This window comes from Sarcophilus harrisii, chromosome 3 (assembly GCF_902635505.1).
Source record: "Sarcophilus harrisii chromosome 3, mSarHar1.11, whole genome shotgun sequence".
Classification (NCBI taxonomy): domain Eukaryota; kingdom Metazoa; phylum Chordata; class Mammalia; order Dasyuromorphia; family Dasyuridae; genus Sarcophilus; species Sarcophilus harrisii.
The window spans coordinates 63,665,777-63,690,334 of record NC_045428.1 but is presented as its reverse complement, the minus strand read 5'-3'; the positions used below and the strand labels follow the sequence as shown (position 1 = coordinate 63,690,334).

At 41.0% G+C, this 24,558-nt stretch overlaps 1 protein-coding gene across 1 annotated transcript; it reads left to right on the top strand.

The window, feature by feature from the left end:
* The first annotated feature begins 1,073 nt into the window (after window positions 1–1,073).
* On the top strand, window positions 1,074–23,533 carry VIL1 (villin 1). The gene is made up of 19 exons (XM_031961136.1): window positions 1,074–1,148; window positions 2,159–2,253; window positions 3,037–3,216; window positions 4,232–4,340; window positions 4,849–4,959; window positions 6,113–6,315; window positions 7,849–7,927; window positions 8,320–8,418; window positions 9,520–9,673; window positions 10,013–10,113; window positions 10,234–10,371; window positions 10,746–10,904; window positions 13,373–13,552; window positions 14,166–14,311; window positions 16,591–16,735; window positions 19,374–19,562; window positions 20,443–20,511; window positions 21,526–21,666; window positions 23,300–23,533. The coding sequence occupies exons 1-19, from the start codon at window positions 1,074–1,076 to the stop codon at window positions 23,411–23,413; spliced, it is 2,487 nt and encodes an 828-aa protein (XP_031816996.1). The 3' UTR covers window positions 23,414–23,533.
* The last annotated feature ends 1,025 nt before the right edge of the window (window positions 23,534–24,558 follow it).

Below are 24,558 nucleotides of genomic sequence, written 5' to 3'. Positions count from 1 at the left end.
TGCCTTCTCAATGTGGTCCAGTGGGATAGGGAAGTTGGAAAAAGGGAGAGAATTTGGAACTCAGAATAAAAAAGGAAAAAGAAAAAGAAAAAAGAAAGTGATGGATCTGTGGACTTCTGAGTTCCCTTCCACCTTTAATTTCCATGCTCTTATGAATAAACTGAGGTTCAAAGAGTTGAAGGACTTATCCAAGATCACTCAGTGGCAGAATTAATCTTTTCTTTTATGCAAAGTTACCTTACCTTCTTTCCCCCTCTCCCTTTTCAAATCCAAACCTAGAATCTCACAATTTTTTCCTTTACTTTTCTTTTTTATTATTGTTGTAAACAAACATCATTGGACACAGTCATTCCTATATCCAAAAAAGCAGAAAAAGAGGATATGATATGACTGGGAATCTCCATTATATAGAGCTTGTTTTCTTTTTAAAAAAATAATGTATATATAACTTGCCATCTGGGGGAGGAGGTTGGGGGAGAAGGAGAGGAAAAACTGGAACACAAGGTTTTGCAAGGGTTAATGTTGAAAAATTATCCATGCATATGTTTTGAAAATAAAAAGCTTTAATTAAAAAATGTAACAAATTGAACAAAGTGGTTTAAAAACTTTGTATCTTTTTCTAAATTTCATTCCGCTCTTTTTGGTGAATTTTCTAAATGTTTCATTGACAATTTTCTTTCTCTTTTTTTCTTTCTTTCTTCCTTTGTTTCTTTCTTTTTTTCTGTCTTTCTTTCCTCCATTTCTTCTTCCCTCCCTTCTTCCCTTCCTTCCTTCCCTCTTTTCTTCGGTCACTATTTCACAGTCTCCTATATTTCTCATCCAGTAAAGATCCTCCTTTGTGACAAAAATACTTAGTTAAACAAAATGATGAACCAATCAGCTAGATCTGGAAAATGTATTTCTTATTCTTCCCTTTCAGTCAATCACCTCTCAATCAAAAAGTGACATGCTTGAATTATTAGAATTACTGAGACCTAAAGAACTCTGCATGAAGCTGCTCTGTGGAGCATGCATTGGTTATTAGCATTGTCTCCCTATTTTTATCTCTCTTTGGTCCTTCTCCAGGTTCAGCCATGACAAAGCTCAGTGCCCAAGTGAAAAGTTCTCTAAACATCACCACTCCTGGAATACAGATATGGAGGATAGAGGTAAGTGATCACAGGGAAGGATCATGGTAAGGCATCTCCTCCCTTCATCTTGACTGGCATGGGATAAGAGGAAACAAGTCTTGGCTGTCCCCTGACCCCTTGTACCTACAACTGACTCCTCCAAGTTTCTCCCTTCCACCTTCTCCTTTTCTCTTTTAATTTCTTCTTTTAAACTATTAGTACTTAGTCTTCCTTCTCATTATTTTTCTTATTCTCTCTCCTCTCAGTTTTTCATTTTCTCTCCTTATTTCTAATTATTGTCTTCCTTCTTTCCCCTTCTCCTTCTTCTTCCTCTTCTTCTTCCTTTCCTTTCTATTCATCCCCTTCCTTATCCTATTTCTCTTCTTTTTCCATTTTCTTTTTTCATCTTACTCTTCTTCCTTTCTCTTCTCTGTCTGCTGTTCCTTCAATTTCTCTTCTTTTTTTCCCTTACTTTTCCCCAAATTTTCCTAAATTTTCTTCTTTCTTCTCTTATTCTTCCCTTTGAGGCAGCTGGTGAAATAGTGGATAGCACCTGGAGTCTGGAAGTCATGAGTTCAGAACCAGCCTCAGATATTAGCTGGGTGACCCTGGACAAGCCACTTAATTTTGCCTCAACTTTCTCTGTAAAGTGGGGATAAAAACAATATCTACCTCCTAGGATTGTTGTTAAGCATCAAATGAAATAAGACTTGTAAAGTGCTTAGCACAGAGTCTGGCATATTGAAGGTATTATATAAATGCTCATTGCTTTCCCTTGCCCTTGCTCTTCCCTCTTCAGATTTCTCTCCTACTTCATCCTCTCTCTCTTTTTTCTACTTATATCTCCTCTTTTGCCTTGTCCTCTTCATTCTTCTTTTCATCTTTTTCTTCTCTTTCCTGTTTCTCCCCTTCCTCCTCTCAAGCCCACAGCATATAATTCAGGGCTGAGGAGTCTGGGGTACTTGCCGTTGCTTTTATCTCCCTCCTTCCCACCCCAGTTAACTTTGAGCTTGGCCATACTTAATCTTACTTCCTTTCTCCCACCCCAGGCCATGAAGATGGTGCCTGTCCCCAGCAACTCCTTTGGAAGTTTCTTTGATGGAGACTGCTACATTGTCTTGGCTGTGAGTACACAGGGAACGAGGTGCCAGATATGAAGAATGGGCAAAAAAGGAAGGGATCCGCCTCAATACCCCAGATTCCTTCCTGGAAATATTTGGTCAAGATCCTATTGAGTCAATAGGATTGAACCTAGAGTTCCAGGACCCTTAGGGGGAGAGAGAGGAAGGAAGAAAATATTTCCTAAACATTTACTCTAAGTCCAGTGCTATGGTAGTTACTATCAGGAATACGGAAAGAAACTAAAGACATGATTACTGCCCTCATGAAACTTACCATTTGTTAAAATACAAATATCAGCACGCAAGAAACAATTCAAGAGCAATACAAGAAGACTGTGGGATACCTGGATTGGAGACTTAGCTCTGACACCAAATAGGAATTGGTCAGAGTCTTTAGGATCCCTTCTAATTCTGGTTGTATGATCCATAAGCAAATTCATAATCATAACTAGATTGCTGACTCCTACAGTGCTATGGAAGTTGAAAGGAGAGAGAAAAATGGAAAACCATGAATTTTCAAGGGAGGAGAACACACTAAACAGGGTAGAGCTGTGGAGAGAGGGAAGACTGAAGGTGTCTATCATCCTTGAATGGGCTACTGAAAGTTGGTCAATATGGGACAGTGGGAAGAGCTCTGGGCTGGAGTCAGAAGATCTGGTTGAAGTCTTGTACTTGTTTCTCACTATGTGAACTTTGACAAGTAACTTCCTTCCTCAGATTGGGTGGTTTGACTCGGTGAATTCTATAGTAGCTTCCCTCATTGATGTTCTATAATTTTCTTCTTTGCAGATCCATAAGACAGGGAGCACTCTTTCTTATGACATTCATTACTGGCTGGGCCAGGCTTCATCCCAAGATGAGCAGGGGGCAGCTGCCATCTACACCACCCAGATGGATGACTTCCTTAAGGGCCGAGCCGTCCAACATAGAGAGGTCCAGGGCCATGAGAGTGATATCTTCAGGGCCTACTTCAAGCAAGGACTTGTGTATGGTTGCCTTTCCCCCCATTTCCCAAATACTCATCCTCTTAGTCCAGGGAAAAACGATCTCTGAGGATCTTTGCCTCCTCTGATCCTAATGACCCTAATCTTTCTGTTAGGTCTTTTGGTCATTTCCAAAGCTCAGTGACTGCCTTTCTCCCTCTCCTGAAAACTTTGATTTCCTCAGCTCCCTATCCAATGACCCCATCCATACTCCCATCTCCCTGGAGCCTTCCAATGGATCTTAATTCTCTGACCCCTCCTCTTACTGATTTTTTACTCCCTAAAGGAAGCAAAGAGTGTGTATTTGGGAGATTTGGGATAGTGGTGGTATTCCTTTACTCATTTAATAAGCACTTATTAAACCCCAATTATGTGTTTATAAGATCTAAGATTTAGACAAGACTTGGCCTTTGCCTTCAGAGAGCTTGCAGTTACCATCGGGGATTGTCTTGAGTTGGATAGTTTGAAGAACTAAGACATACTAGAAGAGATAAGGGAAGGGGAAGCTTCATTCCTTTTTCCTTGACCTCACTGTTCCCATCCCGGTTACTCTCTTTCTAATCCTTACTCCCATTCTACGGTCAATAATTGACATAATTGCACATTGTGGTATAATAAGACCACTGGGCTGAGAATTAGGACTTGTATTTTAGTCTTGACTAGCTGTGTGTCCATGGCTTGATAGAACTGGGACCTGTGAGATCTTCTAATCCAAACCCTTCATTTCTCAGGCAAGGAAACTGAGGTCCAGAAAAGGTAAATGATTTAATCAAAGCCACAGAGGGTAGGATGTTATGGAAGTGGGCTTTGAAGCCAAGTGCTCTGACCCCCAATCCAGGTTCCTCAATTTATCCATTTGATGACCTTTAAGTTCCCTTCCAGTTTAAAATCTCTTATCCTATGATTCTCTATATTACCCCAAACTAACATTGATAGTTAAGAGTTAGCTGCATATAGCTAATCTTACATATAAATATGTGTAGCAGTTCCCATTGATCTGACTCTGACTCCTCTCCAGGATACGGAAAGGAGGGGTGGCCTCCGGCATGAAGCATGTGGAAACCAACTCATATGATATTCAACGTCTGCTACATGTCAAAGGCAAGAGGAATGTGATGGCCGGAGAGGTAGGTGAAAGGGCCAGAGTGATGGGGTTTGGGTCATGGTCTCTTCTTCATAAGTTCTTGTAGCCTTTTCTGATTTATCACTAATCTTAGAAGGCTTCCTTATAGACTCTTCCATGTAACTCCTTGAGATAGGAAGGACCAAGGAAGCATAAGGAGCTAGGTGGAGAGTCTTCAACTCAGGAAAGAAATGGTTGACTTAAGGAACCAGTCTTTCAGAGGTGACATAGGAATCTCTCCCTTTTATACCCCTGAAGAAGACTTTGATATGACTAGAAGAAGGGCGATAAGTCATGATATAGAATCAACATCTCTCCATACTCTTAATTTCCCCTTTTTATATCAGGGAGAGATAATCTATAGATTAGAAAACAGAAATTTAGGATTCCAGTTGATGACTGGGATTTTCCCATAGCTGGAGACGCTGCATAGGGCAATAAAGAGAAAACAGGAAAAATGCAAAGGTGAAAACAAATCTGGAATTACTTTCTCCGACCATCAACTTTCATAGGTGGAGATGTCATGGAAGAGTTTCAACCGAGGGGATGTTTTCCTTCTGGACCTGGGCAAACTCATCATACAGTGGAATGGCCCAGAGAGCAACCGAATGGAAAGGATCAAGGTAAAGTCCTTCAAGAGGCAGGTGGTACAATAGGAACCTGGATTGGTTCTCTTGGTCTCTTACCTGGGGGTAAGAGCACTTGACTTCAAAACCTACCTCCATAATATCTTAACCTCTGTGGCTTTGATTAATCTTTTACCTTTTCTGAACCTCAGATTCCTTGTCTGAGAAATGAAGGATTTAGATTAGTCTGGGTACCAGTTTTATATACCGTATGAAAATTCCACCACCAGATGTTCATCCTTGTTCCTCTTGACCCCAGTCTTATCATTCAACCTATTGGTCACTTCTTTGACTGACCTATAGGAATCGCCACCTGCTTTATCTTGTCCTCCAGTACTGGGGTTTCAACTCCAAATGCTGGGCCAGTCCTGTGCCTTCCTGGTCAAACTCCTAGCTTCCTTATTGCCTTTTCCCCTGTCCTACCCTCTCAACTCCCAAGAAGGAGTGAGGGATGTGTGTGTGTGAGTGTAAGGGTTATCACTTATTTAGCAACACTTTATGAAAAGTACTGTGCTCTAGAAATGTAATCTTCATTGTACATGTTTAACCTATATTGGATTACTTGCTGTTTGGTAGGGAAGAAAGGAAGGGAGAAAATTTTGGAACACAAGGTTCTGCAACAGGGAATGTTGAAAACTATCTTTGCATGTATTTTGAAAATAAAAAGTTATTATTAAAAATATGTAATCGTCAAGTAAGACATGTTTGTTGTTCTCTTAGAGATTGGAATTAGGGATGACTGTTGGACAAATAGGTTGGATAAGGTTTTCTTTTTTTCCAAATTCATGCAAAGATAGTTTTCAACATTCACCTTTGCAAAACTTTGTGTTCCAATTTTTTCTCCCTCCAGAGCCGGGTTTCCTTATCTGTACAATGAATCATTTCTGAGGTCCCTTTGATGACCACAATCCTATGACAGGATCATTGGTAGTCTAAGGAGATGTGCTAGACCCAGTTTCTCAGGGAGTCTATCTAGGTCTCGGGTCATCCTTAGCATTGCCTAGGAGACCCGGCACATTCCTTTGCTCAAAAATACTGCACTCCACTCCATTGCTTCTTGGAAAGCTGCATCTATCATTTCCTGAGACATGGGATTTGGGACAGCTCCAGGGATTTTCCAGACATCCTTCCCCTTTCTGTTACTTTTCAGGGGATGAACCTGGCAAAGGAGATCCGGGACCAGGAACGGGGTGGCCGGGCGTATGTTGGAGTGGTGGAGGGTGATCGGGAAGCTGAATCACCTGAGCTAATGGAAGTGATGAAGCATGTGCTTGGCCAGAGAAAGGAACTGAAGGCAGCCATCCCTGACAATGTGGTAGAACCAGCTCTCAAGGCTTCCCTGAAACTCTACCAGTAAGTGTCTCTCTCTGTATGTAAGGCAAGGGAGGGGCTGGTGGTGAAAAAGGCCAAAGAGAGACCTATAAGTGTGCTAAACCAGAATTCAGGAGGGGGGAATTGATCAAAGCCCCAAACCACAAGGGTTTCTTGTCTTCCCAAATTTTACTGGCTGGTATCCAGAAGTCCTAGGCTGAAGCCTCTTCTGTGGCTGCTATTATTTGATCTTTGTGGGGTTAGGGTCCCTTCTTGGTGGTATAATAGATAGATTGCTGGGCCTGGTGTTTGAAGGACCTGAATTCAAATCCAACCTGAGACACTTCCTAGCTGTGTGACTCTAGGCAAATCATGTAACCTCTGATGGCCTCAGTTCCGATTGTATAATGGGGATAATGGATTGTTTCAGGGCTCAAATGAGGTTATATTTATAGAGCACTTGACACATGGTAAATGCTTAATAAATACTTGTTTCCTCTTTTCCTTCACTTACTATGGACAATATCAAAGTCAGAACCTTTATCAGTTCTTAAGAATAAATAAGGTAAAATAAGGTTAATTCCTTATCCATAAAATGAGGTGGTCAGCCTAAGTGACATCTAAGAGCCTGTGTAGCTCAAGACACCATGATGTTTTTAATCTAGCCAGGCTGGCCAGTGGTGGATTGATGCTCTGGTTTTTACACTATTCCCATCCCATTAAGCATCTGAGTCTGGCTTTCCTGTGTCACCTAAAAGGTCAACCTTTTACTAGGTCAACCTAAAGGAGGAAAAAAGAGAGAGAGGCTGCAACTACCAATGAGGTCCTGGATTTCTCATTTAGCTGCTGCTGTTGTTGCTGGTTTCTGATAAGAGTTTTTGGAGAGCTTTTGTTTTTATATCATGTATATTTTCCAACATCTCAGTTCCTCCTGTCCTTTACTTATAACAAGAATTTACAAAGAGAATAAAAACAGGCCACAGTGCTGAATGTATGAAAAAAATCTGACATTATATGCAGTGCTCCAAAACCATCCATGGTGTTCTCTCTCCAGGAAGAAGGAAGGGAACGGGGCCCTTATGTATCTCTTCTTTGAGGCTGCACTTGGCCATTATAATTTTACAACATTGGTTCCATTCTTTTATTACTCTTCCCATTTACATTATTGTAAATTGTTTTCCTGGCTTTGCTTTCTTTTTATCAGTTTATATGTCTTCTCATACCTTTCTCTCTTCATCATACTCATTGTGTATTATAGTTCAGCAACATTCTGATAATCATAATTTGGTTGGCCATTCCCAAGTGTGACCTTGAACACATCACTTTCAATCATCATGAACAAAGTCTCTCTCAAGGAGATTTCCCTGTAGAGTTAGATCCTACATTCTGACTTACAGAATATAGAATATATTGAAGATCTGAAGAGTCTTCAAGTTTTTAATATAGTTCTGATCTCCACAGTGAAGATGGGGCTTCATAAAGGGAGCAGAAAGGCAGCTATATAGAGAGAGAGATCCTAGACAGACAAAAGGTGAATGTCTTCTTCAATTCCTTCTTACTCCTCATCCCCTGCAGTGTGTCTGATGCAGAAGGCAAATTGGTGGTAAAAGAAGTGGCCACTCGTCCTCTCACTCAGGACCTACTTCACCATGAGGTAAGAAGGGCCCAAGAAGGTGAATAGGAGAGTGGAGAAGATCCTTTCTGGTTCTGCTAGCACCCAGGTCTTCTCCATTCCATTAAACCCCTGGTAGCTCCTTTACCCTTCCTCTTTTCCCTTCCCCTTCCAAGGATGGACACCAACCCCTAAGTTTACTCCAGAGGAAAAGGAATCTTTCACACTCAGGTTTCCTGTTCCCTTGAGTTGAGACTTAGGGAAGATGCTCTGGAAGGAGGAAGACCAGCTCCAGAGGCTGAGTCTGAATATCTTGCCTTGTACTCCTGGAATTCCTTACTTACTAAAATGAGGACTATGGAAACTTCATCTCAAGACCCTTTTCTACTCGTTCCTCTTTTCCCCTTCCTCCTATCTCTTCTTTCCTCTTTCAGGACTGCTACATCCTAGACCAGGGAGGTCTGAAGATCTATGTGTGGAGGGGGAAGAAGGCAAATGCTGAGGAGAGGAAAGGAGCCATGAACCATGCTCTGGTAAGGAGAGAGATTCTGGAGCTAAGTGAAATGGACTGGTGGAGAAGAAAAAGAGGGGAACAGATAGGAAGTAGGCAGAGAGAGAAAGAGAGTCAAATAGAGGAGGAAGAGAAAAAATTGAGACATTCGAACACCATGGGAACGTGAGGCTCCATTACCCTTTATAGGTTTCCAGGAAATATTCTGAAGTAATCTTCCTAGTTTGTGACCCTGGGAAAGTCACTTAACCCCGATTGCCTCAACAACAACAACAACAAAAATCAAAAGGTGCCCTGGATCTGAAGGATTCCAAAAATCAGTTATTTCTGGGGTCATTTTGTGATTTAGAATCTCTCATAGGCTCTCAATGTTGGAAGAAACTTTAGAAACCAACCACTTCAACCCATACCTGCATAAGAATTTTCTTCATAACATTCCCCAAAGTGGCTATGCAGTCTCTTGAAAGCTCCAGGAATGAAAGAAATCATGGAAAAGTCTGATTCCAACCTACTTTTCCAGGTTTATTACTTCTCTTCACACAGTCCAACCATCAGCCAGAATGATCTTGCCGTTGCTCACACATTCCCATCAACCATCTCTTTCGTTTACTCTCATCTTAGAATCCCCAGCTTTCTTCAAAGCTCAACTCAAGTGCTATTTCCTACATGAGGCTTTTAAAAAATTTTCTCCTTCAACTACTTGAACTCCTTTATCAAATTACGTGTTGTTATTGTTCGGTGATTTTTTTTGTGGGGGGAGGGAGGATATACATATATATTTAGCTTTTATTTTCATTGATAGATTGTAAGCTCCTTCAGGGCTAAGAATTATTCCATTTTTTTCTTTGTATCTCCATCCAGCATGTAGCACAAACATTGCCTTAATCAACATTTGGTTAATTAATTCATTTAAAGCAAAGAACACAAGTTTCACAGAGGAAGGAGGGAAAGAGAAGGAAGCTGCTCTGTGATCTCAACTACATTCAGCAGAAAGTTGTGGGTTAGGATTAGAGTTAAGTCTGGGTTTATGGTCAGGGCTGGCTTGGGGCCAAGACCTAGTTTTGGGGAGTGATGCCTTCTCCTCTGAGATATTCCTCTTCTCCATGACCACGTCTCTTTGTAGAACTTCATCAAGGCCAAAAAGTACCCAGCCAGCACCCAAGTGGAAGTTCAGAATGATGGTGCAGAGTCAGCTGTTTTCCAACAGCTTTTCCAGAAGTGGACAATTCCCAATCGAACTTCCGGCCTCGGCAAAACCCACAGTGTGGGCTCTGTGGGTGAGGAACTAGTAACAGCCTGGGGAAAATGCTCTATCAGAGCTGGATCATAAGACCCACTCTAGATCCTCTCCATATAACCTTCTTTCCAACAATCCTCTCCCCTAATAGGATTATAGAGCCATAGAATATTAAAGCTTGAAGGAATATTTTGTCCAGCAAAATCCAAACAATTCATTCAATTTAATTTATTCATTCATTTTAATTTAAAGTGTGGTATGGATTCTGGGACTGAGGGAACCTCAGAGGAGAGGGAGGTAGCCAAGGAATCAGGAAGACTTCATAGAGAGGGTTGACCTCTCCTCTGAGTTTCCTTCTCTCTTCTCTCTTTCATCCCAGCCAAAGTGGAACAGGTAAAGTTTGATGCAGAATCCTTGCACGTCATGCCTCAAGTGGCTGCCCAGCAGAAGATGGTGGATGATGGAAGTGGGGAGGTTCAGGTATGGAAGAGGAGGGAGAATGGAGGAAGGCAGGGTCTGTGACCTCCTGACTAGCATTCATTTAGCTTCTCTGGAAGCATCACTATTGACCATAGATACCCTTACAACACCTCCCTACAGATGTGGAGGATTGAGAACCTGGAGCTAGTGCCAGTGGAACCCAAATGGCTGGGACACTTCTATGGTGGGGACTGCTACCTGCTGCTCTACACTTACCTAATTAATGAGAAGAAGAACTACCTAATCTACATATGGCAGGTCAGAGTCCACTGGAACCCTAGAGCAAAACCTTGATTTCCTTCTTCAGGTTCTCTTCTCTTGCCCCTTCCTTGCAAATCATTTTATACCCAGCATATAGTCTGTACTTGGTAAAAGTGTGCTAATTAATTTTTCTCTAATTCACCCTCTACTTGCTTCTCCCTCTCCTGCCCCTCTAATCCCTCTCTTTCCTTTCCCTTCTTTCTACTTCGATGTGTGAGGCTCTAGGTTATCTTGAAAGGAGGAGACAGAGAGTGAAAACTAGATGAAACTTAGTTTCCATTGGTTTTACCCTCTGAGAGGGACTTCAGGGTGGATGAGTGGGGCTGTCTTGCCAGTTTTCTCCCTACCCATTCCCATTCTAAATGCTTCAGGGCAGCTCTGCTACTCAGGACGAGATTGCAGCCTCAGCATATCAGGCAGTCAACTTGGACCAGAAGTACAATGACGAGCCTGTCCAGATTCGTGTGCCCATGGGCAAGGAACCCCCTCATCTCATGGCCATCTTCAAAGGACGCATGGTGATCTATCAGGTAAAAGAGAATGCTCTCAGCACCCCCAGCAAAGAGGTCCACCTGGAGATGTAGGACAGCTACCCAATAGAGGAAAAAACCTCCTGGATAGGGATTAATTTTGTCATTCATAGCATCTAGCATAATACCCTGCACACAGTAGGGTTTTACCAAATATTATTTGAGTTGAACTCAGATAAATGATAGTGATGAGGGAGGGGAACAGGTTGTGGGCAAGGATGGAGCCATATTGAACTAGCCAATCTTATACTTCTCAGCTGGAAATCTTTTGGATTCTATTCTTGACTGGTTTCTTGCTTTTCTGGAGCTGGATAAGAAATTTTCAAAAATGATACTGGAATCTACAGACCGACTTCTGTCCTGATTCCCTCATTAGGTCCATAATGGAAATGAAAATTGCTTGTGCAGATATGTCTAAAATCTATCTATCTATAGTCTCATGGATTTAAATTTAAAAGAAAAGCATTTTATTCATTCAGTGGACATTTATGAGTCGCTTGCTATTCACACATTCCAAGAACATTTATTAAACACGTACTACAAGTACATCATTGTGCTAGATTTGGGGGAAACAAAGATGAAAAAAATGATAGTTTTCTTGATCAAGGAACTTAAAATCAATAAGGAAGATAAAACACGTACATGAAAAAGCAAAACTCTATGTTCCAAGCCCTGAGTTGATCGCTGTGGGGAAATGTTCCAACTATCTAGATGCGTTAAAATATAATTGAGGAGATCCATTCATTCAATATGCATCTGATGAGTATTTACTACATGCAAGGCATAGTGCTAGGTCCTCTAAGAGATACCAAGAAAAGTAAAACACACAGTCCCTGCCCTCAAGGAGTTTGTAGTTTAATACAATGTATTTAATTTTTTAAAAAAATTTTCAACATAGAAGTAGAAAATATTTTATTAATGAATTAACTATAGATAAGTTATGCTTTATTGTTCATTATTAGGCAGGAATCAGCTTTTTAGGAATAATTTGTGAACTAGTCCCCAGTAACCAGCCCTTCCTTGCTGTGAGAATTGGGAATGCAAGAGATTCTAGCTCTTCTTCCTGTTATTCCACAGTCTATTCAGACATCCACCAGGAGATTCAAGTTTCCCCAGCATGAGTATTTTTCCTGACATTCCTTGTCCTTGTATGGACCACTTCCTAACTGTCTAATATAATTTAAATATGAGACACAGACACATAAAAAGTTAACTAGCAACATAAGTTATTTGATCATAAATGCTGAAAGAGTGATGCAGATTAAGAAGTAAGATTTCAGAGAAGGGACTGGAATAGTCAGGGAAGGCTCCATGGAGAAGGACCTGAAGCTGGGCACTGAAGGATAAGTATGCTTTGGATAGGCTGAGAGATATGGGAAGGATATTCCATTCAGGAAATATAGCATGAACCAAGGGAGTTATGAAAGAGGAATGAGCAATGAACATGGTGGACACCACTGAGAAGAGACTTTGTCTGGAGAGTAAATATGGGTTAGGTTTAGAAATATAAGATAAGATAAGAACAGATTATGGAAGAGCTTGAAGGACATCCATGAGAGCTTGCCATGGGACACAAACAGGGAGAGTCATAATTAGTCCATAAGACTTTGGTGTACTTAAGAGCAGTGGCAGGTTTTTTGTTTTTTTCTGCGTGTCTTTTTTGTATCCCCAGGACTTCCTAGTGTACCTGGCATATAGTAGGTACTTCATAACTGCTTGCTGACTGACAGTCATGTAAACAGTACTTTAAGGCTACTAAGATAGGAAGAGACTAACTGCAGGTTGGGGGACCTGAAGTGAGGAGGGTCTGAATTAAAATAGTAACAGGGGGAAGAGGAAGTCAGAGTGTTTTAAGGGAAGAATCAACAAAACTTGGTGAGCAGTTAGGGGTGAGAGATTAAATCAAGGGAAGAATAAGAAATGATTCTGGGATTTGGAGCCTGGATGACTGAAAAGGGGAAAGGGGACTAGTTGTTAGGAACAATTTGGAGGATTTTGGGGGGATGCTAAAATAGAGGTTCAGTTGCCCTTCAATATATTTGGAGAAATATGGAGATAGGAGAAAAACATGTTCCACACATGGTCCTCATGCAAATTATTTCATTAAGGAGATTACAGACAGAGGCTTGATTTTTATTTGAATGCAACAGAACATGTACATGTTTTCCCTGACATGGTTTTGAGGGTTAATCATTTTTCTTTCCTTGAGGACACCGTCAGTATTCCCTGAGTGAGGGGGTGGGCAGCTCCAGAATTGACTAGACTAGGAAAGAGTTAGGTAGGTGAGCCTTTAGCTCAGGTAGATCCTTCTATACCTGGTGAAGACCAAGTCTACAGCACCTTCCCCTGCCGACTTAGATGACATCTCTGGAATACCTTGCAAGGGAGTAGAGAAAGACTGTTGGACTTCCTCCCCCATTGGACACCTCTGGTTGACATTTCTCTGTATTTCCTCTCTTGCTTCACAGGGGGGCACCTCCCGGTCAGGAAACACTGAGCCTGTGCCTTCTACCAGGCTGTTCCAAGTTCGAGGAACAAATGACAAGAACACCAAAGCAATAGAGGTGTCTGCCCAGGCCAGTTCCCTCAACTCTAATGATGTCTTCATTCTCAAGACCCAATCTTGTTGCTACCTGTGGTGTGGGAAGGCAAGTATCCATGTCCATGCCCCCATGGACTGGTCACTTTAGGCAGGCAAGGAGGGAAAGATGTGTTTGTTTTTCCCCTCTTTCTCTCAGCTTCTATTCTTCCCACACCTAAGGAGGACATTTTTTCCTTCCTTCACTCCTCTCCTTTTGATCCTGTCTCCTTATCTGCCAATCTGTCTCTCCTTAGCTTTGTGACTGTCGGTCTTTGTCTCTGCTTTTCTATAAGTCTCTCTCTCGCTCTCTGATCTCTATGACTTTCTCTAGGTTTTCTTCTCAAAAGCCTTCCTGGTCCTGTAGAACTTTGGCTAGACTTCCCCCACTTCATTCTCCACTTCACCAGCCTCGGAAGGGTAGAATTCCCTTAGGAGATAGTCTTGAGGAGCCTGAAGGAGCATCAGAGCAGGGAGATGACAAATACTGACTGCTGCTTCCTTCTCATTGACCCTGTCGGTACTTAGGAACATGGAGTTCTCCAATCTGGGACCTTGTCCAAGAGAACCATGGGACTAGTTCTAAGCAGGGACATCCTGGTCCAATACTTTGGGGAAAAGTATTATGGGGGAGCTGGAAATAGTCTATTCGTTGCAATCTCTTGAGCTTCCTTTCCATGTAGGGCTGTAGCGGTGATGAGAGAGAGATGGCGAAATCTGTGTCAGACATCATCTCGAGAATGGAGAAGCAGGTGGTGGTAGAGGGGCAAGAACCAGCCAGCTTTTGGCTTGCCCTGGGCGGAAGGGCACCCTATGCTAGCAGCAAGAGGTAACTGGACTCCCTTGCCCCTCATGACTCCTTTTTTATCAATCAGAGAAACCCCTTCTGAGAAGAGATATAACAGGAAGGACCCTGTCAGTGACTCCAGCCTTACAGGATCCAGAGGTCAAAGGACCTTGGAAATCATCCAAGCCTACATATCTCATCTCTTCCTGGGTAGAACGGAGTATGCTCTAACATCACCTGTGTGAACTTGGATAAGACACTTAGCTTGTCAAGAGCTTTCCCTCTTTATGAAATGATGGGGTTTGGACTAGATGACATCTGACTTCACCTCTAAATCCAAGAAGCTCACAGACATTGAATTTCTTGCACAGGGCTGTAGAGTTAGTGTCAGAAGCAGGATTCAAATCCAGGGCTTTCCCCACTCTCTCAGACTGTTGCTTCTTGGCTAAGTAGGAGACTGCGTTGTTTTTCTGGCCCTTTATGCTGACCCTACATCCCTTAAAGGGTTCAGAAACGATGAGCACTTCTGATGTGAGGGCTTGCAGGGGGCTGCTTATCCACCTTTGGTATCTCCCTGCTCCCCAACTCTCACGTGGCTCTGAGAAGCTGAGGATGCACAGCGGCTACAGCGCAGTAAGCCTTCTGCACTGCCAGCCAAATCAGGTTGAAGGTAACCTACTGGCCATGAACCTATTGATGAGTTGTGGGCTGTCTACATCAAGTCTGTGAAGATTTCCCAGTGGAATGAGTAGATGAGAGCAATTTGCTCCAACAGCCATGAAGTCGGCTGAACCATGTGCTGTGGAGAGTTTAGAATTTAGGCACTGAAGGAACCAAAATCATCCATTGCATCCTGGGCCATTGTATGTCTTGAATTTTATCTTGGCTACTAGACTTTGATAATTCCGGAAGAGAGACTAACAACTTTGTGCAACTCTGCTTTAGTTAAATCCAATTGATTTGTAAGTCAAGAAATCACCCTGTGATGTCACTGGTCAGTTTTTTAAAATGAAGGACAAACAATAAAAACTGACCCACAATATTCTTTCCACTGAGAATGTTGGAGCAGGTAGGGGAAGCACTTTCATTTGTAGACTCAGGAGGCTCTTCCTTTCCCCAAACATTCAGAGTTTGGAGAAGTCATTATTTGGACTTCCAGTTTTTGTCCTGTTTTTTTGTCCAAGCATCAGCTGGTTGAACACTGTACCTAATCCCTCTTGGGTGGGGCAGAGGGAGGTATTACAATCTCCAAGGCAAAGGAAGCGCAGAGTTCAAGTGCATTAGATTAGATAAGTTTAAATAAACTTCAGAAAGGGCAGGGCATTGGCTATAAGGCTCAGCACTTTGGTGAAATGCTTACATCAGCATCTGAGTGGTAGGTGGTGCATTTTCTTCTCAGAAGAGGTGCCCAACCCTTTTTCCCCTACTCAGATCTTGGGAAATTAATTAAATTAAATTAATTTGCTTAACCTGGAGAAGAGGTGGCTTAAGTAGGTTTGGGAAATGATAGAAAATCTGCATTTCAATAGATTGAATTCATTGGTGAGACATCTTGGGGTGTCTACCCCAAGCATGTGAAGACTTCCCCCAGCAGAATAGGAAGATGAAAATAATTTGTTCCAATGGTCATGAAGGTATTAGGGAGTGTTTAGAGCTAGGTCCGTCTTTGAAGATCCCAAGGTCATCCACCGCATCCTGGGCCATCACCAGTCATTCTGACTTTTGTCTTGTCATTAGGACTTCCCTCAATGGAGGAGACAGTGAGGGTGATGATTTTGTATAACTCTCACTTAAATCCAACTAACTCTAGTTAAGGCATTGTTCTTCTTTGAAAAGGACAAACCACAACAATTTTTCAATTTTAGTAAGCAAAGGGTAAGAGGAAATGAGCTACAATTACAGCCATAAGGATAGAGGTTAAATTTCAGGGAAAACTTCCCAATTGTGAGGAGAGTGAATACTAGAGTGGAAATAACAACAGGTTAGGAAGTGTGGAATCCTTTCTCTTATAAACAAGGGAGACATTTTTTCTTTCCACATCCCCTACAGGGGTCCTCAAACTTTTTAAATAGGGGGCCAGTTCACTATCCCTCAGACTGTTGGAGGGCTGGACTATCGTAAAAACAAAAACTTTGTTTTGTGGGCCTTTAAATAAAGAAACGTCATAGCCCTGGGTGAGGGGGACAATCATCCTCAGCTTCTGCATCTGGCCAGCGGCCGTAGTTTGAGGACCCTTGCAAGACTTTGGAAGTCAGAGAGGATGTACTGGGGCATTTCTTTCTAATTTTATAAAACTAATTTCATTACCTTTTCCCTCACAGACTACAGGAGGAAACCCTTTCTATTGTGCCTCGACTCTTTGAGTGCTCCAATCAGACGGGCCGCTTCCTGGCTACAGAAATTCCTGATTTTAATCAGGATGATCTGGAAGAAGATGATGTGTTTCTGCTGGATGTCTGGGATCAGGTAGAACCTTCTTCCCTTTCGAGTCTGAGTGTCTGTTGCCCCACATCCTTGCCCCACTCACTCCAATCTTAAAAACCTCAGCAAGTCCCCTAAAGACTTAGTCAAATTTTACCTCCCTACTTACCTACCTACTCCTTCCTTCTGTGAGCTTAGGTAAATCACTTCTTTCTGGGCCTTAGTTTCTCCATCTGTCAAGTGAGGGAGTTGAGCTCCCTCAGGGTTTCTTAAACTTCTTCCACTCATGATTCCTTTTCATCTGAGAAATTCTTATGTGACCCCATCTTAAATCTGAGCTGAGGTGTTTTTAGTAGCATTCATGCATATGCAGTGCAAAGTGTACATGTTGTGTTCAGAACCAAGGCAATATTGGCAAGTGCTGCCAGTAACACCTCGGATTCATTACACATTTGATTTTTTTTCTTTTTTTAATAGTATTTCATTTTTTCAAATATATGCCATATTTTCAGGAATCACCTTTGCAAGCCCTTGTGTGCCAATTTTTTTCCCCTCTCTCCTCTCCAAAACAGCAAGCAATCCGTTGTAGGTTAAGCATATTATTTATGTTTGATTTTGAATCAATTTTTGGTCATCCGAGTTCAGAAAGTTTTTCAGTTGCCAATTTTTTTGTGATCCCCATATTCATTTACCTCACCTCATAGGGGGTTGCAACCCACAATTTAAGAAATTTTGGATTCGATGGTCTATGAGATCCCTTCCAGTTCCAAATCACATGAGTGCGACAATGCAGGAATTTTTTGTGGTAGAGATGAGTTGTAAATAATGTCCTCAGTTCAGGGAAAAAAATCAGGTAAGGGAAGAGAAAAATCTGGCAGTTTCCTATTTTAACTAATTATTCTTGCTAAGTACTTACTGAACTTTTGATTCTATCTGCTGAATAGCTGCAAGTGTAGTCAGTGCCTAAGTCTTGATATTCCCTTATCGCTTTTTCCACCTCATTTATGCCTCTTATACTCTTAACTACTCACAAAACTGTAGTTTAAGACTTTATTGTTGTAGTGGAAAAATTACTTAATTTGGAGTCAGGGAAGTTCTGGCCTCTAATTCCAGATCCTGTACATGACACTATAGATGTCCTCTAAATTCTCTGAGACTCAGTTCTTCATCTGTAAATGGGGGCAATGATAGGAATTACCTCTAACTAGCTCACAGCATTGTTGTGAGGATCAAAGAGATAATTTATTATTATTTTTTTTACAAGTTACTAAAATTCAGCAGTTTTAACTATTGGCTAGCCTGTTTGGTGCCTCATGGATAGGGAAGCCTAATAACTAGTTTTCAGTCTGCTTCATTGTGAGTTTCCAAAGTCAAAAGGATCACAGATTTGGACATGCAAGGGGTATCTGGTCATCTAGTTCAGCCTCATCATTTTATGAGTCAAGAAACTGAGCCTCAGATGGAAAAAAAAGTAAAGAGCATGAAGGTGCCTTAGGAAGAAAGAAGGGTGCCATGAAGGAAGAAAAAAGGCAAGGACAAGAAAGACAAGCAGACACAGTTCATCTGTAAATATTAATTTCCTCAGGTTATCTATCCCAACTTAGAACAAGTAATAAATTGAAGGTAGGCTACATAATTTGAAAAAAAAAAACTGCACTGAGTTTTATTAATGCTTTTAATTGTTATATTCCTTTAAAAAATCTTTTTATATCATATTCATTTTCAAATGGGCTCCTCTCCTACCCAGTGATTCTTTCCTTACAATAACTATTTATTTACTTATTATCTTATTATTGGTCATGGTGGAAAGAGTGATTGCTTTCTAATATTCAAGGTAGAAGCTAGAATTCAAGAAGTTGAAGTGGGAGGTGAGAAAGTACAAGCAATGAAATATCAGAGAGACAGCATAATATAGTGGATAGAATTCTATGGTATGGTTTTTCTTGCCCCAGGTAACTGTCTAAGTTATTTTGGTACATAGGAGTCTTAAATTTGAAACCAGAAAAATCTAAATTCAGATCCAAATTTTCTACTTGCCAGGAGCGTGACTTTGATCTGTAGCTCATTTTCCTCTGAGTCTAAATTTACTGAGATTATTTTTTTAAAAAGTTATGAAAAACGAACATACGAGCTGTTTTTGGATAGTATATGCTGTGTTCTCTACCTCTCTAATGCAATTTTTCCTATCTTCTCCCAGTTTGGGAATATAATTGCACAAGTTCAGCTTCATTTTTTGTTTTCAGATAACATTAGTTATCATTCGGCATATAACTTACCCGATTCTGCTTCTTTTCTGATACATTATTTCTTTAAAATCTTCACCTGATTCTCTTAATTCCTCACATTCATTGATTCTCTCATTCAGTACATTTGTGTACCCCAATTCCAGTACTAGCTTCAGAGAATAATCGCAAAACTCTTTCCTTGCCCTTTTCCTTCATCTCAGAGAAGTGCTTGGGATCGAGTCATTCATCTTTTTAAACAATCATTCATTCTGTTGGAGATCATTCCTATTATTTTTCAGTGGTCATCTGGCTCTGGCTGCTCTTATGGTTTCTGCATGGAAGGGGGATTTACCTTTGGCTCTGTGGGGAGGGAAGGGATGGGAAAGGTTGTGGAATTGGAGGGAAGGATGGGGCTGTGCTTAAGGACAAATTTAAGAAGGATCTGGAATTGCTGACAGGTTTTCTTCTGGATTGGGATGTACGCCAATGAAGCAGAGAAGAGAGATTCGGTGATCATGGTGCAGGAGTATTTGAAGACACACCCCAGCGGGCGTGATCCCCAGACACCCATTGTGGTGGTGAAGCAGGGACATGAGCCCCCAACCTTCACCGGGTGGTTCATGGCATGGGATCCTTTCAAGTGGAATGTGAGTGACTCATCCAGCATTTTGCTTATGTGAGGCAAGCTTTCTGACCCCCCCAAAATCTCCAAGGCGAGGATCTTATCGATAAAGTTTAAAGTTCCTTCATTCATAGATAGACATACCATCTATGACTTTTACTCATTGTAGTTTTATTCATTCAAAAAATGTAGGGCTTGGAATCAACCCTTGGAGTCTGAACTTGGCCTCTGGCAATTATTAGCTATATAACCAAGGGCAAATCAGTTTCCTCCCCTGTAAAGTGGGAATAATTTCATTATTCACCCTGAAGATTAACATAGGCTTTGTAAACCCTAAAGCATTGTGAAAATGAATCATCCTTAGTAGGGATCGGTCAATTCTGTCTACACATCTGAACACTGACATATCCAATGCTGTGCAATTGCCAGTAATCTTTCCCCAATTGTTTCCTCTCAAAATCTGTACTGATTTTGAGTCCAGCCCTATTCTTTTGTGCTTCCTTTGCTCAGCTCTGCTGAGCCACAGACACAGAACTACAAAGTCAGGGATGGGGACACCATTCTCACTCATACCACCTATATTTTACTCCTTGAGAATGAATAAGGAAAAATGTTAAGTTCATTCTCTGCAACGAATTAGTAAATTTGAATGAAGCTCATTCCTCACTCACACCACCACCCACCCCTTTATGTTTCTTAAGCCATCATCTCTGCTCTGGATGCATGGATAGTTTCTGAGAACTGAATCAAATGACATCACACCATTTTCTGAATTTGGGAAATCTTGATTTTCTTCCATCCTTTGGTTAGAGTGCGAAACAACCCTCTTCTGACCAGAGGAAATGATCCTTCTTCCTCATCCCTTGTCTGACTCCATCTTTCTACTCTGTTCTCATCATTCCTAGAATGCCAAATCTTATGAAGATCTGAAGGCAGAACTGGGAAACAAAAACAACCTGAACCAGATTACAGCTGTGAGTATGGAATTCATTTAACATTTAAAAAATACATACTATGGGAAAGGCACCAAGTACAAAGGCAATAAATAAACACTAAGTGATTTAAAGAGGGAAAATACTGGTGGCTAATTTATAAGAACCAACTGTCATAAGCAAACTTTAGTCTGTTCAAGCTAACCAGTTTCTCTAGTCACCTTGTCCATATCCTAGCAGTGGGCAAGGTTCTTATTCAGCCTTAATAAATGGTGCTGAGTGGATCTCCAGGAAAGCAGATGTAAGAATTTCCTTCTTCTCATTACTGATCCTTTGGAGATCCAGTCAGTTCCCCTAAGGAGATTTCTACTGGTGACTAAACTTAATTGTCCCCTTTGCAGCAGGGGTCTCTCCAGTGCTTTGTCTTCATGTTCATTTCTCAGCAGAGATGGAGAATTGCCCTGCCCTTCAACTTTTACACTTATTTAGGTTCTAGTTTTCTAATTTAATGTTCACTCTAAATATTTATTGGCTGGTGCCTGATGCCTGAGGAGATGCAATAAAAGTATGGCCATAGTCCCTTTGCTCAAGGAGCTCATAGCCCTAATAAGTGAGATGACGATTGATAATCAACAGAAATTTGTCCAGAGAAATACAATTACATGGATGAGAGTAATAAAAAAAAAAAAAGTGTGTCACTATTTTTAATTACCCAGGGCACACCACCCAGGAAAAGTTATACATATATGAATAAATCAAAGAGATCTAGAGAAATACAAATTTAACAGGATGCAGAAATTTAAAATTGTTTGGAACACATCTCTGCCCTTTGTGGGTATCATGAGAGTAGATGACTAAATAAAACAGGCATACCTATTAGAATTATTGGACTAGAAAGACCTCGGGAATGAAACTATGTTTTACTGCTTAGGGGAACTAGAAAGGAGAAAAGGAATCAGGGAATGTTTTTTGTAAGAGGTAGCCTTTGAAATAATATCAGATTAAGAATCAACTATGACCAAGCTTGGGTAGAGCTTTTTCCTTCTTTCTCCATAGGAGATAACCAGTCCTAAGCCAGATATATTTAAGGCTGACACGAACTTTTCTTCTGGACCTTTGCCAACTTTCCCACTGGAGATGCTTCAGAACAAACCTGTAGAAGAATTACCTGAGGGGGTGAATCCTAGTAGAAAGGAGGTGAGTTGGAAAAGGGTGGGGTCAAAAAAGATGAAATTAGGGTTATTTCTGGTATTTATATCTCATGGGGTAAGTTGGATGTAAACACTCCAAGCTTATGTTCTAGAGGATGAATCATGGAAAGTGGAAATGTCCATGAAATTTTAAATCAGGAGTTTGGAAGAGTCCAGGGTTGGTGGGAACTTTTATTCTTCCTAATACAGAGAAATAACACCTTGATTTAGAGTTGCAGCTTTTCCTGCATTTGCCACCCAGATTATGTGGTGGTGATTCCCCAAAGCAGAAGGCTGAGACACATTAAGCCTAGCCTATCCAAGAACATTAAAACACACCTTGCATGATTACTACCAACTCAGTCTTTCTTTTCTCATCCACTTGCTGATGCTTTCAAGAGAGGCACTGGAGAGACCTTACACAAACACCTTTGACAGAGTTTATTATTTAGCAACACAGTGGTGTAGCAGAAACAATATTGGATTTAAGGTCAGAAAATCTAGTGTGGAAGTCCAACTCTACTTACTGTCTGGGTGGGTTCCCAAGCAAGTCACTTCAAGGCAAACACTTGGGGTGTTTCTTCACCAAAAAAACAAAGTTGAACAAAATAACCCTTGAGATATTGCCAAATTCTGAACTCTGGCTTCTATCTTTTGCAATTGACTTATTTTCAGATATTCCAAAATTTGTCCTTGACTGGAACTTTATTACAAAGTAGCCCTTTTCCTCATCTCAAACATTCCAGTAGATTACAGTGTGCCTCACTTCATTATGCCTATTATTTTTATTATCTTCCACTCGAAATATGCATGCTTACAAGTATTCTAATTGCAAGGTCAAATTGATTGAAATTGTAAAAGAAATTTTTTGACCTAGACTCCATCGTTACCACATTCTCCTAATTTGTTTCCCCAATCATTTTCTCTGGAAATTTCAGCCATAAAGTCTTCCATTCTTGTGAATCAACGTCCCAAAGTAGATTGACAGCTCCTGTAGCTGGCAGGAGTTGGCTTGGCCTTTTAATTGTGAACTAATCAAAATTAATTATAGAGGAGTAGTTAGTGCAATGGAAAGAGCACAGGCTCTGGAGTCAGGAGGATCCGAGTTCAAGTCCTACCTCTGTCACTTGACATTAGCTGTGATGCTGGCCAAGTCACTTAACTGAGTGCCTCACCAATAAACAAACAGATAAATAATAATTACAGAATATTAAAGCTAGAAGAGACCTTCAACATCTTCTAGCTAGACCACCTCATCCCCACTTCTCCCTAGGGAGAATAAGTTCCAAAGGAGTTATTTTCACTAATTTCTAACTGAAATGTAGTTTTTCTTTCAATTATACACATAGGTGGCAAGCATTCTAGGAAACTGATGTTTGTTCACAGATACTAAACAAAAACAGGATTTAAACTTTTAAACTCAACTTGAACTCCAATTCCAGGGCGCCAGTCATGTTATACATTCCCCATTTTTACGGTTATTGTACCGCCAGATTTTGCTTTCCACTTGACTTCTACTCTGATTCATGACATTAAAATGTATTCCTGGGACAAATACAGCAGGGACTTTGCCCTTCTGCCTGGCTTGTGCCCACGGGATCTGGGCCACTCCTTCATCCCCAGTTTCTCTTTCCCCTCAGGAACACTTGTCTGGGGAAGACTTCAATCGGGTTTTCGGGATGTCTCCAGCTGCCTTTTCTGCCCTGCCACAGTGGAAACAACAGAATCTGAAGAAGGAGAAAGGGCTGTTTTGAAGAGGAGGGTAGCTAAAAGTCCACAAGGCAGCTTACCCATCTCTCAAGGCAGCACTATCAACTTTTGTTTTGTTTACTGCTATTGCTATGCCAAATAAAATGACATTACTTTTAAACCAATGAAGAATGAAGTAATGCTCTCTCTCTTAAATCTTATGCCCTAATTTCCCAGAGGATAGGCAGGGCAGTGGTTAAACTGGCCACTAATGTGGCCAATCCAGACATTTCTGAATTCTGAGGAGTCCCCTTAGGATCTCAAAATTATGACTTACCTGATTTGAAGAGTAGATAGGTTCAACAGCTTTCTAATTTTCACTTTTTTTCCCCACGATTTTGTTTTCCTCAGAATCTGAGCCTAATAGATTCTCAGTGTACCGTCTCCACTGTATTCTGGGGGCAAATCCCATTTTAACCAAGTTTCAATGAGTGCTTCAGACTAAAAAGAATTTAGTTCCATTGATCTGCAACCTAGTTTCCTGAAGGTAGAGTATGATGAGGCCCATTTTGGGCTTTATAGCAGAAAAAACATTTTCCCAAAGCCCTGGGTTATCACTTCCTCTCCAAGAGTATTTCAGTTGAGTGAAACAAAGGATGAGATTGCTCCTATACTAAGAAAGGGTTTAAATTGTGCCAGTCATATAAGGTGAACTTTTCAGCAGCCAGGCCCAGACAAACTTAAGAACAGGAGGTCTCTGAAAGCAGGAACTATTTTTTTCCTCTATTTCCAGTGCTTGGCAGGTTAGCCCTTAATAATTATACTGAAGCTCAGTGGGAGCGGCAGTTACATGTTCCTTTTCTTCTAAGAACACACATTACAAGTGACCTCTTCAGAAGACCAATCCCCTCTCCCCCCAAGTCTCCACAGATGTACCAGTTTTTAAAAGTGTCTGGCAGAGCATTGCTCTTTTCAGAAATAAAAGTCAAACCAATAGAGGGGTTAATAAAGAGGCTTTAATTTCACAAAAAAAATCTATATCATTTAAAAAGGGGAAAAAACAAGGAAAAACCGTAAGAGATACAAAGGAACAGTTCTGCTAAAACACAGATAAAGTGCCGTTCCATATAAACAGTGTAAATAATCAGAATCAAAAAAAATCACTCAGAACGCGAAAAACTATCCCACTAGTAATATGGCCAAAGCTGCC

Coding starts and splice junctions, on each gene's coding strand:
- VIL1 (XM_031961136.1), top strand. CDS start 1,074: ATGACAAAGCTCAGTGCCCAAGTGAAAAGTTCTCTAAACATCACCACT. Junction 1,149..2,158: donor TACAGATATGGAGGATAGAG/GTAAGTGATCAC, acceptor CTCCCACCCCAG/GCCATGAAGATGGTGCCTGT. Junction 8,419..9,519: donor GAGCCATGAACCATGCTCTG/GTAAGGAGAGAG, acceptor GTCTCTTTGTAG/AACTTCATCAAGGCCAAAAA.